Source organism: Papaver somniferum, chromosome 2, assembly GCF_003573695.1.
Source record: "Papaver somniferum cultivar HN1 chromosome 2, ASM357369v1, whole genome shotgun sequence".
Lineage (NCBI taxonomy): Eukaryota > Viridiplantae > Streptophyta > Magnoliopsida > Ranunculales > Papaveraceae > Papaver > Papaver somniferum.
In genome coordinates, this window is record NC_039359.1 from 115,387,027 (window position 1) to 115,402,905 (window position 15,879).

Genomic DNA, 15,879 nt, shown 5'->3' on the forward strand with positions numbered 1-15,879 from the left:
TGTTCACGACAGTTTAGTCTAATTTGAGTTCAACTCTCTGCTGGCATTGGAATTTGGTGATTTCTGTTTAATTTTTTCGGACTTCCGTTTGGAGTTTTACAACAACTTTGATCTTTTTCAAATACATGGGGTCGTTGATATGATCACATATTCTTACAAATGAAATTGGTTAAAAGGTATATATATATATATGAAAGGACTAGATTAATTTCAAAGTAAAGATAATAGTTGGATTGAATTCGTAACTATATGGGTGGAAGACCAGTGTGACATTTGGGATCCATGGAAAGATAATCCGTATTGTCTACAACTAGTTTTTCACTTGTGATATGATCATATATGTTATTTTATATACTTTAATGCACTTAAAAGCAATATGGTCTTAGTAGATGATAAAAGTCTAAGATGATATAAAGTGCAGTGCAAATCTCCAAAGTCCAAACTAGCTTAGCAGTCTAATTATTCCAATAATCATATTTATCTAAGTCAACTTTCAAATATAAAATGTTGCATATATTTTTGTGTATATGGAAAAGATATTCATTTGGATCGATTTGTTTATGAGATATATAGAGATGTATCTCTGTTGAAATACCTAATAGACAAATGTACCCATTCTTTTTTTTTTTTTGATATTCGCAAACCTATTCCCGTCGTCAACGTTTCCATCCATCTTGGTTAAGTTTGAATATAATTTATCTTATTTATCCTTTATTCATTGTCATGTTAACTGTCCATATTATTTTTCAGATTTGTCGAGCTCGGTTCAAGGTCGTTTCACCGTTTTCAGGTTCGTTACGTCATTCCTCAAAAGGGTTCATCATTTCCAAGTTCAGGGTTCGTTATTCTCAATTTCAGAATTCACGATTTAGGGTTCATGGTTTTTAGTTCAAGGTTCATGATTTTAGTTTAGGGTTCGTGGATTTTATTTTAGGGTTTATTATTCCCAAATTCAGGGTAACGAGTTTTTAGTTGGTGGAAAATCGACCAAGCACAAAAGAGATATGGTTCATGGGTAAATAGGACTTTTTAACAGGTGAGATAACTGCCACCATGCACTTAACCGGATAAACACCGTTTTTTAAAACGGAAAATGGGTCATTTGTCCAAATAATTTTAAAACATGGTTCTAATGGACGAGTAAAAATTATTATGGGTGAAATGGACAAAAAAATGGCAAGGATGAAACTAGATTCATCCGGGCTTAAACTTAAAAAAATAGCGAGGATGAAACTGGATGCATCCTGATGTAAATTAAAAATAAGAAAAAGTATTTGAAAATGGGTAGGATGAAACTGTTTAGATCCTGGCTATTTTAACATTTTTGTCCATTTAAACAGTATCAAAACCTAGATGTCTTTTTCCCCCAGAAATTGTTTATTTGGTCTTTTTAACCAATTTTGTGTTTTTAAGAAAGAAAAACAGTGAGACCATGTCAAAACATGAATACATTTGTAAAGTTCAAAAAAAAAAGAAAAAAAAAAAGAGATACATTTGAAAAGCAACAAAAAAAAAACAGGGACACATCTGAATTTTACCCTTTATTTATTCTCACAATGGAATTATAGCCTCACTGGCATAGTCGCGAATGAAGTCCCAAAGGTTGGTTCAAGTATATATTCAGTGATATGTGTCCTAAGACTCCTAACTGTTGGATTTTTTTAAGAAATTAAACAGTTTTGATCGTTAAAGAACTTGGCGCTGACAGTTTTAAATAGTTGTATTAATTTTCGAGTTCAAAATTTTTTACGTACTTGCATTAGAGTGGAGTAGAGGGAATTTTTTTCCCTTTCATGCTCCGTTTACTCTGAAAATAACAAGCTGTGAAAGGACAATAGTCTCATATTGTTATTATCCGCTAAATTAACATAAAATATAATATGGAACGGCCACTCCACTCATTACCAATTGGTTTTGAGTTGGATGTCCGCAGACTTTAACATGATATCAGAGCTAAGTCCCAGACTCAGACCTGCGTACGCCGGGTGTAGGCCGAGTTACTGACCAGAGTGTTTATTTGTCACTTATACATCCGTGGTGTAGGCCAGTGCCGATACTGGCCGAGGTGTTACCCCCCTGATTTAGTCATTCACCTGTGTACACCTGTTACCGATGGACTAGTTAACTCGTACGCAGGTCCACGTGTGAAGCCCAATGACTGACCTTACACGTGAGGGGACTTGTGAAAGGACTCACATTGCTATTATCCGCTTAATTAAAATAAAATATAATATGAAAGGACTGCTCCACTCATAGCCAATTGATTTTGAATTGGATGCCCGTGGACTTTAACACAAGCTTGTAAAGACGCTCTACTGTACACGCTTTCAACAATGCCCACACCAAAATTCACCTCATTCTGCACATTATATTGAGATGGTATTTTTTTTCTTTTTAACATATATCTTGGGAAGTGCATATTAAACATATTAGTAGAGGTTTTAGTGGATTTTATTTCTTCCCATCAAATTAGTTTTAATGATCAAGTTCCTCAAAAAAATGGAAATGAGGAACCAATTAAAAACAATACTTGTGGAGTTAAAGTGAAAATTAGTGGAAGAAACATACAATTCTTATCCAAAATAAGAGACAAGAGGGACAAGAGTATCTTAATTCTGCTATTAGGTATGATGAACGGGTTGATATGATATGCATGCATCTATCTATATGCATAGGCCGCTTAACACACCAATTAATTAGGTAGTACATGCCTACATGGTGCGGGAACATGAAAACAAGATGCATGAGCGAAGGAAAAGCTAAATTATTCATGTCAACTAATTTCTGAGCTTACTAGGATTTTGCAAAATTAAGTTGTTGTAGTCGTTGTTATGTCGAAAGCTGTTTTAATTTTGACATACGAATGCATGTGACTAGTGGAACTGGTGATAAACATTTTTTTGTCGATCAAAAACACCATTATCAACGATATAACTATACACACATGCTTTACCTAGCTAGTGGATATTTTCTTCAGCAAATTATGAACTGGACATTGACCCATGTGTACTCATACATGCTTGCAGCCGGTGAACATGAGGCACAAATTAACAGTTAGGTTACTAGATCCCAAATTAACACATTCGCATACGCAAGATTAGCTAGCTAGCTAGTATATGAGGAGACAAACGCACATATGCATCATGCATGTTGCTTGACGACTGGGATAGTGAGATTTATGCTATTCTATATACATAAAAAGCGCCTCAGTTAGGTAAAGCATAAACAGTTCTGTAGCATCTATACTTGTACAAAAACTGAAAAAACATAATGTAGCGCGTAAACCTGACGGCTAAGGCCGAGATAACCTTGTAGAGGATACGTGCATGCATTACTAGCTGGATCTAGAACCCTATTATCAGACTAATAATAAGTAAAGTCTTTCTCGTTTTAACTAATGCTATGTTGATATGAGGAAAAAATAATCTATGGAAAGTGTATTCATGAAATCAGTATCTTGGGAGGCAAAGAAAAACTTTCCATGAAATCCCATACCATGAATTTAAGTTAAAAACATACACTAGATTACATAATTTTATTTTTTTTGTAAATAGGTTCATAGAAATAACTTTATAATCAAATAACCGAAGACATGTAATTTCATAGAAATGAGGCTTATTTCATGGAATTAACTCCTACCGAGCATAGTAGAGGGTAATTTCAACACCATGCTTAAACCATGACACTAGGAACGGGTTAAGTGGGGGAACAGAAACAAGAGTGCCCCCAAAGTTGGCGTTACTCTATGTTAAAAATGAGTACCACGCCTCTGCGGTCAGTAGGAAACTGAGTGGATTTATTTTAGAACCTTTTTCTAGGGGCTACGAGAATTCTAGGATGAGGGTGCATGTCCTAAGGATTAGTAAATGACCAAGTTAGTCTTTCTTTTTCTAAATTGCCAAGTCAAACCTATAGCCGATTGTGAATGTTTTTTCACAGATGAAAGACACCATCCAAAATCGGCTAAGTCGAAATTACGGTTCTATCCAATTATTACTAAAATTTTCACGTCTCCATGTTTAGGTAAAACATTAGTTTAAAATCCTAAAAGTGAACCCATCATAAAATGAAGAATGACAGACTACTGCGCTGGATGCCTAATCTTGTATGGTTGGTACCAACTGATGGAGTTGTCGCATTCTAGGATTGATCATCACTGGAGCTATGAAATCCTTACATATATATATATATTTACTGCTTGTTGCCTTGCTTTGGATGGGTGCATATCCCTATCAGGAGAAGTTAATTTTGGAAGAGTTTTTGGTTGTGGAAAATTAAAGTTCAAATGGAAATAAAATCCTTGAACTTCTAAATGAAGGAAGATATATATACAATTTTACCATCATCAATATTGGGCTAACATGGGGGATTACTTTTTTTGAAGATCAGATTTTGGTTGCTATTCTACTGTTTAATACTACAAAGATCAAGTTGCACCATCAGTCTCAGCAAGATATTTTACTTCTCATGTGGCTTTATCCAACATCCAAATGGTGCACATGCAAGGTTTTGTAACAACCAGTTTAAACCTGCTCAGGAATCTCTATATGTTTGTCAATACTATAGCGATTCATAACAACGACATACACTGCCAAAGTACCAATAAGTGCTGTGTAATATGCGAGACATAATCCTAATACGTGTCTTGGATCACTAGGTACTTAACCCTACATTCCAGGCCCTATAAATATATCAAAATCTCATCGTCAAGTACATCTAGCTTATCATGTGTCTTGGATCAGTAGATTTTTTCTTTTTTGAAGCATGAGGATCAGTAAATAATTAACCCTAATCTAATAATCTCGATTTTTTGAAAATGTCCTTTCTTACGTAATGCATGAGCCAAGCCTTGTCTCCCCATATGAAAAAAATTGGATCAGTAGATTCGTCTACTTGTAATAGTAGTAGTAATTTCCATTTCCCTTACATGGCAAGAGATGGAACCATGCACAGACTATCTCATTAGAGAATTTTCTTTAGGTCCATATTTATCTAGTAGTAGACTGGTAAAAAGTCAAAGAACTTAGAACCGAGTCATTTTGATTCTTTCCAAAAAGTTCCTCGACTTTCAAAAGAAAAATACACGGACTGAGAAAGATATGCAGGTCACACACACGACACATGTAAACAATCCGAGGAGGCCTTCAAACATGCACGAAATGCTGGTTGAAGTGATGGTCCAATTAGGTTATGAATGAATAATAATAGAGTTATATATCCTATTCCTCCCCCCCATGAATAATAATAGAGTTATATATCCTATTCCTTCCCCTCACATTACCCTCTAGGTCTCATTCTAGATAACAGAAATTTAAACTACATTTTAACCCAGTTAAGATATTGTTTTTCAGTTTTTACTTGATGAAAGAATGAAACTTTAAGGGTTGGAATTGTCGAGGTATGCCACCTCCTTCCCATGCAACCATTATAAAGATCTTTGGTTATAGGTCTAACCTCCTTCAATGCAACACAAACAAGAAAAAACCACCTCTCCGTAGACAGAAGATTTCCCCTCCCACCCACATCAACCGATCCCCAAACTACAAACACAAACAGTTGTATGATATTTGAAATTGATCTTTGAGAAACTAACAATATGCTTGGAGGAAATCATGATCATAATCCAAAGTACACAACAGCCGCAGAGGTACGCTCAAATCAACAATTCTCTTTCCTTGCTCTCTCTCACTGAAATAAATGTATGTTACTAGCTAGATATAATCTGATGATCGTATCTTAACTATACATCTGGAATAGGTGATTGAAGAACTAAAGAAAATAAAGGATATAGCCTTCCCAATAGCAGCCATGAGTGTGGTCACATACCTCAGAGGAATTATCTCAGTTGTCTGCATGGGAAGGTTAAGCCGACTAGACCTAGCTGGAGGTGCACTCGCAATCGGTTTCACTAACATCACAGGATACTCGGTTCTCTCGGGCCTTTCTATGGGGATGGATCCTCTATGTAGTCAAGGTTTTGGTTCTCGCAATCTTCTGTTGGTTTCTATGACACTGCAACGAACAATCATCATGTTACTATTTGCTTCCGTACCAATATCTTTATTATGGCTTAATCTTGAACAAATCATGGTGAAACTTCATCAGAATCCCGATATTGCACGTGTTGCAAGCCTTTACTGTCGTTATGCTCTACCTGATCTAATTGCTAATAGCCTTCTTTATCCTCTAAGAATCTATCTAAGAAGTAAAGGCACACCATGGCCACTGTTTTGGTGCACTTTGCTTGGAGTTCTCTTTCATCTTCCCATCACTATTTTCCTGGCTTTCAAACTACATCTAGGAGTCCCTGGAGTCGCCGTGTCCACCTTCCTTACCAACTTCAACATTCTCATTTTTCTTTTTGGGTATATGTACTTTAGTCCAGGACACCCACCCTCCTCCAGCGACGAATATGAATATGAACATTATCAACAGGATTTTCTATACACAACCTCACCATTACTTTTTTCATCACCATCACCGCCCTCTTGTTCTCCTTCTTCTTCACATTCCTCTTCCCCTTCCTCATCTATATCTTCAACTTCATCGCCATTTTATTGTCTTGGTAACCCAACCACTAGTTTCACTACCTTGCTAAGCGAAGACTGGTGGGTTTTGCTTAGACTCGCTATATCTAGTTGCCTTGCTGTTTGTCTCGAGTGGTGGTGGTACGAGTTCATGACACTTCTTGCTGGTTACATTAACCCACCTCATGTTACCCTTGCAGCTTCTGCTATAGTCATCCAAACCACTTCACTCATGTACACACTACCGACTTCCTTCAGTGCATCTGTATCCACTCGTGTAGGTAATGAACTTGGTGCTGGTAGGCATAGTAGAGCTCGTCTAGCTAGCCTGGTAGCCATGATACTATCAGTTCTAGCATCTATACTTGGGTTCTTGTGGACCATCTTAGCAAGAGATCCATGGGGAAGGGTTTTCACACAAGATACTGAAGTTCTGAAATTAACCATTGCTGTTTTACCAATTATCGGCTTATGCGAACTAGGAAATTGCCCACAAACAACAGGTTGTGGGGTCTTACGAGGAACTGCTAGACCTTCGACCGGTGCGGGGATCAACCTATACTCATTCTACTTGGTGGGTACACCAGTAGCCATCTTTTTGGCTTTCGTTATGAAACTAGGGTTTGTGGGTCTTTGTTATGGGCTTTTAGCGGCTCAAATTGTTTGTGCTTTCTCTATCATAACAGTGATTTGCAAGACAGATTGGGAGAGAGAGTCATTGAAGGCCAAAGATTTGGTAGGGGGGATATAAGCATATGAATAATATCCAACAAATATAATCAGACAGAAGATCAGTAGTAATCACATGCTAAACCTTTTGAATTATTGAAGGGACAATCAAAAAGAACTGAAGCAAAAGACTATACTTATGATGTCTGGGATGACATAATTGTCTTGAACTGAACCCTAGTTAGACAAATGAGACACAAGTGAGATCATTTGTGCTGGCTGTTTTGCTAAAGTCAGTTAATTTTCTAGTCTAGGCTGTCTAGCTGTGGGATGGATATTGAGAAAAGAAATATATACGGTATGGATGCGAAGAAAGAAAAGCAAAACAATATCAAACAATATCGGTATTCTATAAGGTAAATGTAAACTTGTAAATCATGTAGCTGTAAAGAAATATACATATATATATATATGTGTGTGTGTGTGTGTTAGCTTTAGTTCAGCAGTTAGTGATAGATGTCCATCTATGATACATCTTGACGTTGATGCACTTGATGTCTAATACCAAATATGTATGTGATTTTTCTTTTGATTCCTCTATATATCTTCTTTTGTGTCTTATGTTCGGTACAAGTAATGAAAGACAATGACTACCTCGTGTATTTTGTGAATTTACATGTGATGAAGCAACAGTTATGTGCCATTTTACTCTAATTTATCATCTCAACTTTGGTATTCTATTGTTTTCTATGGATTCAGATACTTCTGTTCCAAAAAACAATAACATGATTAGTGTAAGAGTGCAACAATTAACACATAATCTAGATGTTAATAACTAGGACAAATGAAGCAGTAGTTATGAGTGGTCATCCAATCCATCATGATAAAATACTACGCAACAGTGACTAAGCAAAACTTTTTGGGGTTGTGGATGTAAACATAAATGGAAGCAAGTGAGACCCCAAAAAGTTTCTGGTATATATTTTTTTTTGAAGCATAAAATAAAAATCATTGAGTAAAAAATGTCCTTATCGTGCTGCATCTACACTGTAGAAAAGTAAATATATTCGTATGGGTCTCTAATATATCCTGATATTTTATGTGTCTAGACATAGTGTTGCATTTAGACGCAATTACCAATTTAGCTAATAAAACCAAATTCCTCAAAACTAATGGTCAGGTTTCTAATGTCTTGCACTGCCACCAACCACCACATCAGTTGGATAAGTATCTGGTATCTTGTTTGCACCACAAAAGAAATTGCTGTTCAAGGGTGCAATAAAGAGTAAATAGCTAATCTAAGATAGAAACATCGAACGGACCGGTGCACAAGATTGGGTGAACAGGTTACAGTAGAAAGTTGGAAATCATTCTTTGATGATTTGGAACCCATGGTAGGGACACTAAATACCACAACATGACAACAATACCAAGAATGACTACAGTCTATCGTTGGAAGGTGGAAAAAGAAAGAGCTATTGGTTCTGCAATCTACTCAGCAACACTGTTAAGGCTGGACTGGATCAGGACCAGTGTGGCATAGCACCGGCCTAAAAGGTAATGAAACAAGGACAAGAGAGGATTCTGACACCAGCACCACAAACTTAGCCTAGTGTGGAACTTTAGATAGCTGAGTTTCATGTGACAAGGAAATCTGATGCAAATAGATCTGATGGCATTCACCAGGGTGGCAGGGCAACCCTGCCAGCATCAAAGTCTTTCTCGTGACACTTGAAAAACCATTAGCAGACAGTGTATCAATCAGTGGTTAATTAGTTTAATCCTACAACAACAGATTACAATATTCGGCTAGCCCTAACCATCTTGTATCATTCATTGATTGCCTGACGTATTCACATCATTTTGTTTTCGAGGTTGCACATACAAAATCGGTTAGCCCTCAGAATGAGTTCAGGTATTGTGTACCAACTATGCTACACCCTTGACATATACATAGTTATGACTAACAAAATGTAAGAATAAAAAATGCAAGTTGCTTTAAGGAAGAAATGCTTACATACCGTGTAGTCGCTTTTGCCTTTGATCTTGAGACAACCATCCTTTGGCAATCTTCGACAGCAATGGAAGATTGATCTATAGAGAGGTCAAATAACTATGCCAGGGGAAAGACAAGAAAAGAAAAAGATTTTTGTTTCAAGGAAAAAGGAATATATCTACTGATTTTGTGTTATAATGATATGATTGATTATATTGCCAGTTGAATGGTTTGCAATGAGCAAAAACTAGCCCATGTTGATTTGGCCAAACTAACTTGCTCTTTAAAGTTCTCATTTCATAATCACAAGTTTAATAATACAATAAAAACCAGATAATTGATAAAGTTTGATGTCCAGTTAAGAGTATGAATATACAGATTACGCACAACACATACAGGAAAGCATCCACCACAATTCACCATCTTCAATAACTTTGTATAATCTTCCTAATAAAGACATTATTTCTTTACCCGGACTTGAATAACAAGATTGCTTTCTGATCCAAGTAGAAGTAGACAAAATGATGTGTCTCATGGGTCACATATGAACCTGTAATGATAAATGGAAGATGCTTAATGTGGCATATAATTCTTACTAAATATAAAATTTCCATAAGTTCTATAGAGCAAAAAGAAGATTATTGAATAAGATAATGCATCTTAGTTCCAAGCTCAATCTGTAAATAAATATTCCCTCAACGGATGGTAAGATGAATTGGATGACCTAAATTTCTAAGCTGTAGCCGCAAATAACCTAAAAATAATTGGTCCCAACTCTCTCTATTAGAGTCTTCCTATTTCCAGAACTCTTCACTTTTACCAACCATCGACTCCTTTCCTCCCAAAACTCTATGAATTACACCTGAGTTGATGTATCTGGTTGCTTTCTTCATACAGCTCTGATACACATTACATATTAAAGCTAACAACTTTTAGATACCAGGATTCTACTGTCACACATGTAACAAACTGCTTAATCACCTCTCAGACAATCCAGAACTGGTACGTAGAAGGTAAACTCTATTTATAAATGGTTTCATTGACAACATAATATAAGAAGGGAGGTTTGAATGATTGATTCTCGACCTGCATTAAACAAAATTTTGCTCCATTTGGTCAAAGTCAGTACTACTACCATCCGTCATCTTAATGTAAGCTTTCATATCTCTAACAGCCCTCCAATTGATAAGATAGTCAGGCGTCCACTTAAGGTAAGAGACCAAACAAGAAACTCACATCCTAGACCGTACAAAGACAAAAAACTCTAATCTTCTCGTTCTTACAGACTACAAAACAGTGAACGAGTTAGCTAAAATATAAAATTTTCAGGCAAAGGTACTATGAATAGAGTAGACAAGAAATCACAATTGAGTGCCTCCTGGAATTCAGGAACAAAGACAAAACCTAATGCATGAAAGTTCAATATTTAACAGATAACATGTCTTAGATCCACCACAAAGAACACCGACGATCAGATGTCTGGTCACGGATAACAAGGATTATTACAACCAGAAAAAAAAAAGCATGTAGGGAAGTACAACGATGCTTTCAGGCTGACAATAATATTAATATATATTATAAACATTCGAGCAAATGGCAGGAGTACAACCAATCTCTATATACAGGATATTCAGCAAACCAACGCAGATTAGTGCAAACAAGCTCCAAATCAGCAAGAGCTACAGATAAAAATCATTAATACCGGCATAGTGAAACTTCACTTTCATGCATGAGTATTACCAATGAAATTTCAGAGAAGTACCAGTTAGCTGTTCCAAAAACAAGAACTTCTACCATGTGGTATCTATGCACATAAGAAAATTCATAACCATGTTATGCTGTATCATACTTCATATTATGGTTGTCCCAAAGAACGTATATCCAAATACTCAACAAATTGGTGAACAAGTCTAACTTGAGTAGATTTGCATAAGTTAATCTAAAGAATGATATCCTGGAAACTTGTGGTCTCACTATTAGCCATTAAATACATTAAGTAATGACAGTAACAACATATTTCTTCCTACCGGGGTTATTTGGGGTATTAAAAGAATATTCCGACTCCGAACCTGCTCAGTACCATGCTCATATTCTGAGTTCTAAACAGTGGATAGAAAAATGAACTGGCGTTGAAGTCTAATTCATTGCAAATAATCCTAAAATAATTATTTTCACTGCCTCCTCTTATTAATTACCCCATATATCCTGGACTCTTCACCTTTTACTTACCATAGACTTCCTTCTTGCCAAAATCTATGAGTAAGACCTGAGTTGACGTACTACTAGTATTGATCAGGTTGCTTCGGTCATATCGGGTTTGAACCTCTCTTTGTATATGACTGGGGGCTAACTACTTCAAGATACATTGCATATGTAATAAAATCATTATTCACCCTTCTACAACCCAGGAGATACATTGCACAACCTTGTCAGAGAAAGAAAGTGACGTAAGTCGTCTTTACAGATGGTTTTATTGACAACATAATATGAGAGGAGACCTAATTTTTGTTTCGTGATCTGCATTGTGGAAAATAACTACTGCCTCATGTTATCAACTTAGTACTACCTATTCCTCATGACTACCGGCAAAAAAGATACGCATGCCGACCAAATAACAGACCAAAAACAAGCACTGGGCTTTTCATTGTACAAGTTATAACGACGATAAGTGAGTTAGCCAAGTCATAAAGTTCTAAAGGTAAGGTACAAATTGTCTCGACAATTAGTTAATATTGAGTGCCTCATGGAAATCAGGAACAAGAACAAAAACAGACGCATGCAAGTGTAGTATCTAACAGCAAACATGTCTTAGTACCAACACGCAGAACACCGACAATGAGATGGTCCGGTCATGTGCAAAAAAAACGGATCATACAACAAATACGTATAAAGAAAGATGTGGGACGTATAATTGTACGTTCAGGCAGTGACAGTAAAATGATATAAACATCCAAGCAAATCGAAGGAGTAATAGCCAAAATTATACGCAAGAAATTCAGCAAATCCTACAAGAACTAGTGAAAATAAGCTTCTGGTTAAAAGGAGTTGTAGATAACCAGTAATTTCGTATAAGAAACGCCATGGTTTGGACTCAACGAGTAAATCTAGCACGAAGCACCCATCTATGTAACTACAGGAAAGATGTGTAACCATTTATTTGTTTGGAACATGAAAACTTCTACCACGTGATTAAAGACTGACATCTGTGCACATAAGATATTACGAAACCATGTTATGTTGTTAAACTCTTCATAGTATGGTTACCCCAAATAAAGAACATCCAAAACTCCACAAATTGGTAAACAACTATATCATGTTGAAAATCATTTAATCTTGACAAAAAAAGTTCTGCACACATAAATTAATTTAGAAAATGATTTGTAGCTGGAAATGCATGATCTCATTTTTAGCCATCAGAGTTATGCTAAACAATGCCAATTAAGCCTTCCTTTCTCTAGTATCATTGTGCCTTCCACTTCAGAACTGAAATTTGAAGTTTGTATCTTAACTGAAACAGACCTCAATACCAGGCACCCACATTCTCAGATCTACTTAAAACCACATAACTAGCCCCAACATTAGGGTTTAACAGAGAAATCTCAAACATGGGTATGAAAAAACTCCTACCGAAACAAAAAAAAAAAAACCAGAATATCCCACATATCCAATCGATCCCTAACTACCCACACGAAAAATTAGCCACAATAGCAAAAACAAAATAAATTATAAATAGAAATTCACCAAAATAATCAACAAACGAAAGGAAAATTACCGAAATTTCTGCCAACAATACAATGCCAAGTAGGTCCATGTTTCTTATCAAAATCCTTTTTTATATACTCAGCGATATCCTTCTCCACTCCATGTTTCTCAATTGCCTACAGAATTCACACGTCAATCAAATCAAACTCTTCCCCACTACATAAAAACCCTAAATTCGAAACAAAATAAAATGAATAAAATTCAAGATAGAAAAAAACTAACCAAGATAGCACAATCGATAGCTTCTTTTTGCATATCTTCTTTCATATCAGCACTCTTAACAAGCACTTTCTTTGCTGTACCACTACTAGTAGATGATTTCCCCTCATCTATGGAAGATTTTAGGGTTTTAGAACTAGGGTTTAGAAAATACCCTTTCTTGCTCTCTTCTGCCATTTTTCTCTGTGATTTTTGGAGGACTGGTTTTAGTATATGTCGTTGATTATAATAAAACGCGGTAAAAGTTCTTTCTAGAACTGATGGTCCACTCGTATGTGGGTCCCACTTCTCTTGAAGTTGCGGGGTCCTTTGAGCCCGATCTAGATTCTAGATTAGAGATCTGGTTGGTTAAAAATAGGAGTAAGGTGGGTCCCAGAGAATATTTCGTACTGGTTTTTCTCTGGTTTTGTTTGACTATCACCTACCTACTTTTGAAGCACTCATTATGTGATTAAGGAAACTTGCCGGTTGAGATGACTTGTTATTGTTAGGTATCGTTCACTCCCTTTCATGTGGTTGGGTACCACTTACAAGTTCTATCCATCGACCCCTCAGCCAAAGGTTTGTAGATCGTAGATGTTGTTTTTTAAAGGACTTAAACCTTGACAAAACTTAGGTATTGTCCACTCTCTTTCTGTGGTCGGTAACTCGGCGGGGCTTTTCACTCTCTGTACCAAAGGTTTTTTTTGATTAAAGGCTAAGTTCTATAGTATGCTAATTATCAGCTAGATTAGCAGTCCACGTCAGGTAGGATAACCTCCTAAGTCTTTATGGTAGTGCTAATTTAGCATGCTAGTTGCCGAACAAAATAGCGCTGGGTGCTGAACTGAATAGCGCAAAAACCAGGCGCCGGATGGAACAGCGCTTGACCAGTCAACCGGGTTGACCATGCTGTTTCATGCAGCGCCAGCGCCGAACCGTTCAACGCTAGGAGAAGATCGATCTTCCTCATTTCTTCCCCCATTTTTCATTTCTCCCGTTCTCTCCCGAAAATGCATATTCTCAATCAACAAGTCTAGAGATTTTTTCTCAATTCCTTCCGTGGGTTTGTTCTACATTGAATTTGCGATCGTTCGAGAGTATTTTCGTTCGATTCCGTCCACGAAATTGATTGAGGTAAGAATTTAAATTTTTAGGTTTTTTTTATTATTATTATGATGAAAATTTGATGAAATTGATGATTGATATGTGTTACAATGCATGATTGAAATTGATGTTTAGATGATTTAGATGATATGTGATTGAAATTGATTTTTAGAATTTTTGGGGGTTTAATTTGATTATTTGTGATGAAAAAATAAAACGAAATTTTGATTAGTTGTGATGAAAATGAATGATAATTTGTATGATTAGTTTATAGGTAAATTTGTATGATTATTTGTGATGAAAAATTGTATGAAATTTAGTGATTGATAATTTTTTCATGGTTGTTATTGATTGTAGTATGAGTATGGATGAATTGCGAGATCGTTTGGATAGAGTATCGTCAAAGAATATTGATAAATCAAGATGTTACGAAAGAGATGGAGCATTTTATGAGAATGGAGAGTAAATTTAGTATCCCGCCACTTTATTTAACCATAATACTCCTTTTTCCATTCAAGCACGTTTTTATTAAGTAGACATTTTAATTAGTTCTTGTAATAACTCTACAATACTCTTTTTTGCATTTAAGTACGTTTACAATTACACTACATATTCAACTAGACTTCATGATATTTCTTCATCCGTATACTTCAAATCATCTTCGAGCTCCACCAAATATCTCCAAAGCGGTGGTATGAATGAACTGCATTCCTTGATCCGCTTGGTATAAAACCATAGTATCTTCACGATTACCATTTGATGCCCTTAATGAAGATACAAAAAGCTTGCAATAACTCTTGATGCATGCTAACCGACTTTGTAGGCTTCTGCGGCTTCTTCCATTAGCATTACTATTGATTCTCACAAATTCTTCAAGAAATTGTTCCCAAAAATTGTTGCCAAAGGATTTGTGTGAATTTTGCAAAAACTTCTCACCAAAACATTGTCTTCGGAAATTGAGAATCCAACCAATCCAGCCATGCTTGAATTGAGAAATTAGGAGAAGAAGAAAATAGTGAAACTTCACAAGTTTGGGGTGCGATGTTGATTTTGAATAGAGGAAGAAGAAATTATCTGATTTTACCAGCTGTTAGATCAGTGCTGGACCAAGCAGCGCCCAACGCTGAACCAAACAGCGGTTTGCCTAACAGCCGTAAGATGAGAAAATAACCGTTATTTTCAACGGCTGGAAGGCTCAGCGCTGAACCGTTCGGCGCTGTCCAATTTCAGCCGTTAGATCAAAATGACTGTTAGATCTCAACGGTTCCGATTTACTGGACGTTTGAAATATCAACAACTATATTTTTAGGCAACCCTATAAATAGAGAACTACTTCTCCTTCATCACTCACACCAAAATCAATTGATTCTCTTCTTCATTGATTTTCTTCTTCTTCTTCTTCACCTATTTTGTTTATACAAAAATTATGGCACACTTTAATACAAAAGAGGATGAGGCACTAATTTTAGGTTGGATTATAGAAAGCAATGATCTGATTAAAGGAAAAGATTTAAAAAAAAGGTTCACAATTTTGGGCGGAGATTATGGAAGAGTTCATTAAAAGATTTCCTAATGGTGGAGAGAGGGACAAAAAGTCATTGCAATTGTAACACGTTGAGA

General features: G+C 36.1%; 2 protein-coding genes across 2 annotated transcripts; one reads left to right on the top strand and one right to left on the bottom strand.

Moving 5' to 3' along the window:
• Positions 1-5,302: 5,302 nt before the first annotated feature.
• On the top strand, positions 5,303-7,871 carry LOC113348890 (protein DETOXIFICATION 55-like). The gene is made up of 2 exons (XM_026592788.1): positions 5,303-5,647; positions 5,758-7,871. The coding sequence occupies exons 1-2, from the start codon at positions 5,597-5,599 to the stop codon at positions 7,276-7,278; spliced, it is 1,572 nt and encodes a 523-aa protein (XP_026448573.1). The 5' UTR covers positions 5,303-5,596; the 3' UTR covers positions 7,279-7,871.
• A 1,548-nt stretch (positions 7,872-9,419) lies between these two features.
• LOC113348891 (dynein light chain 2, cytoplasmic-like) lies at positions 9,420-13,386 on the bottom strand. Its single transcript, XM_026592789.1, has 3 exons — positions 13,177-13,386; positions 12,965-13,070; positions 9,420-9,742 (listed from the first exon to the last, which is right to left on the bottom strand). The coding sequence occupies exons 1-3, from the start codon at positions 13,348-13,350 to the stop codon at positions 9,660-9,662; spliced, it is 363 nt and encodes a 120-aa protein (XP_026448574.1). The 5' UTR covers positions 13,351-13,386; the 3' UTR covers positions 9,420-9,659.
• Positions 13,387-15,879: the final 2,493 nt, after the last annotated feature.

Excerpts from the sequence above, each read along its gene's own strand:
- LOC113348890 (XM_026592788.1), top strand. The coding sequence starts at position 5,597 with ATGCTTGGAGGAAATCATGATCATAATCCAAAGTACACAACAGCCGCA. Across the intron at positions 5,648-5,757 it reads AGTACACAACAGCCGCAGAG|GTGATTGAAGAACTAAAGAA; the intron begins GTACGCTCAAAT and ends CATCTGGAATAG.
- LOC113348891 (XM_026592789.1), bottom strand. The coding sequence starts at position 13,350 with ATGGCAGAAGAGAGCAAGAAAGGGTATTTTCTAAACCCTAGTTCTAAA. Across the intron at positions 13,071-13,176 it reads CTATCGATTGTGCTATCTTG|GCAATTGAGAAACATGGAGT; the intron begins GTTAGTTTTTTT and ends TGAATTCTGTAG. Across the intron at positions 9,743-12,964 it reads TATTGTTGGCAGAAATTTCG|GTTCATATGTGACCCATGAG; the intron begins GTAATTTTCCTT and ends TTATCATTACAG.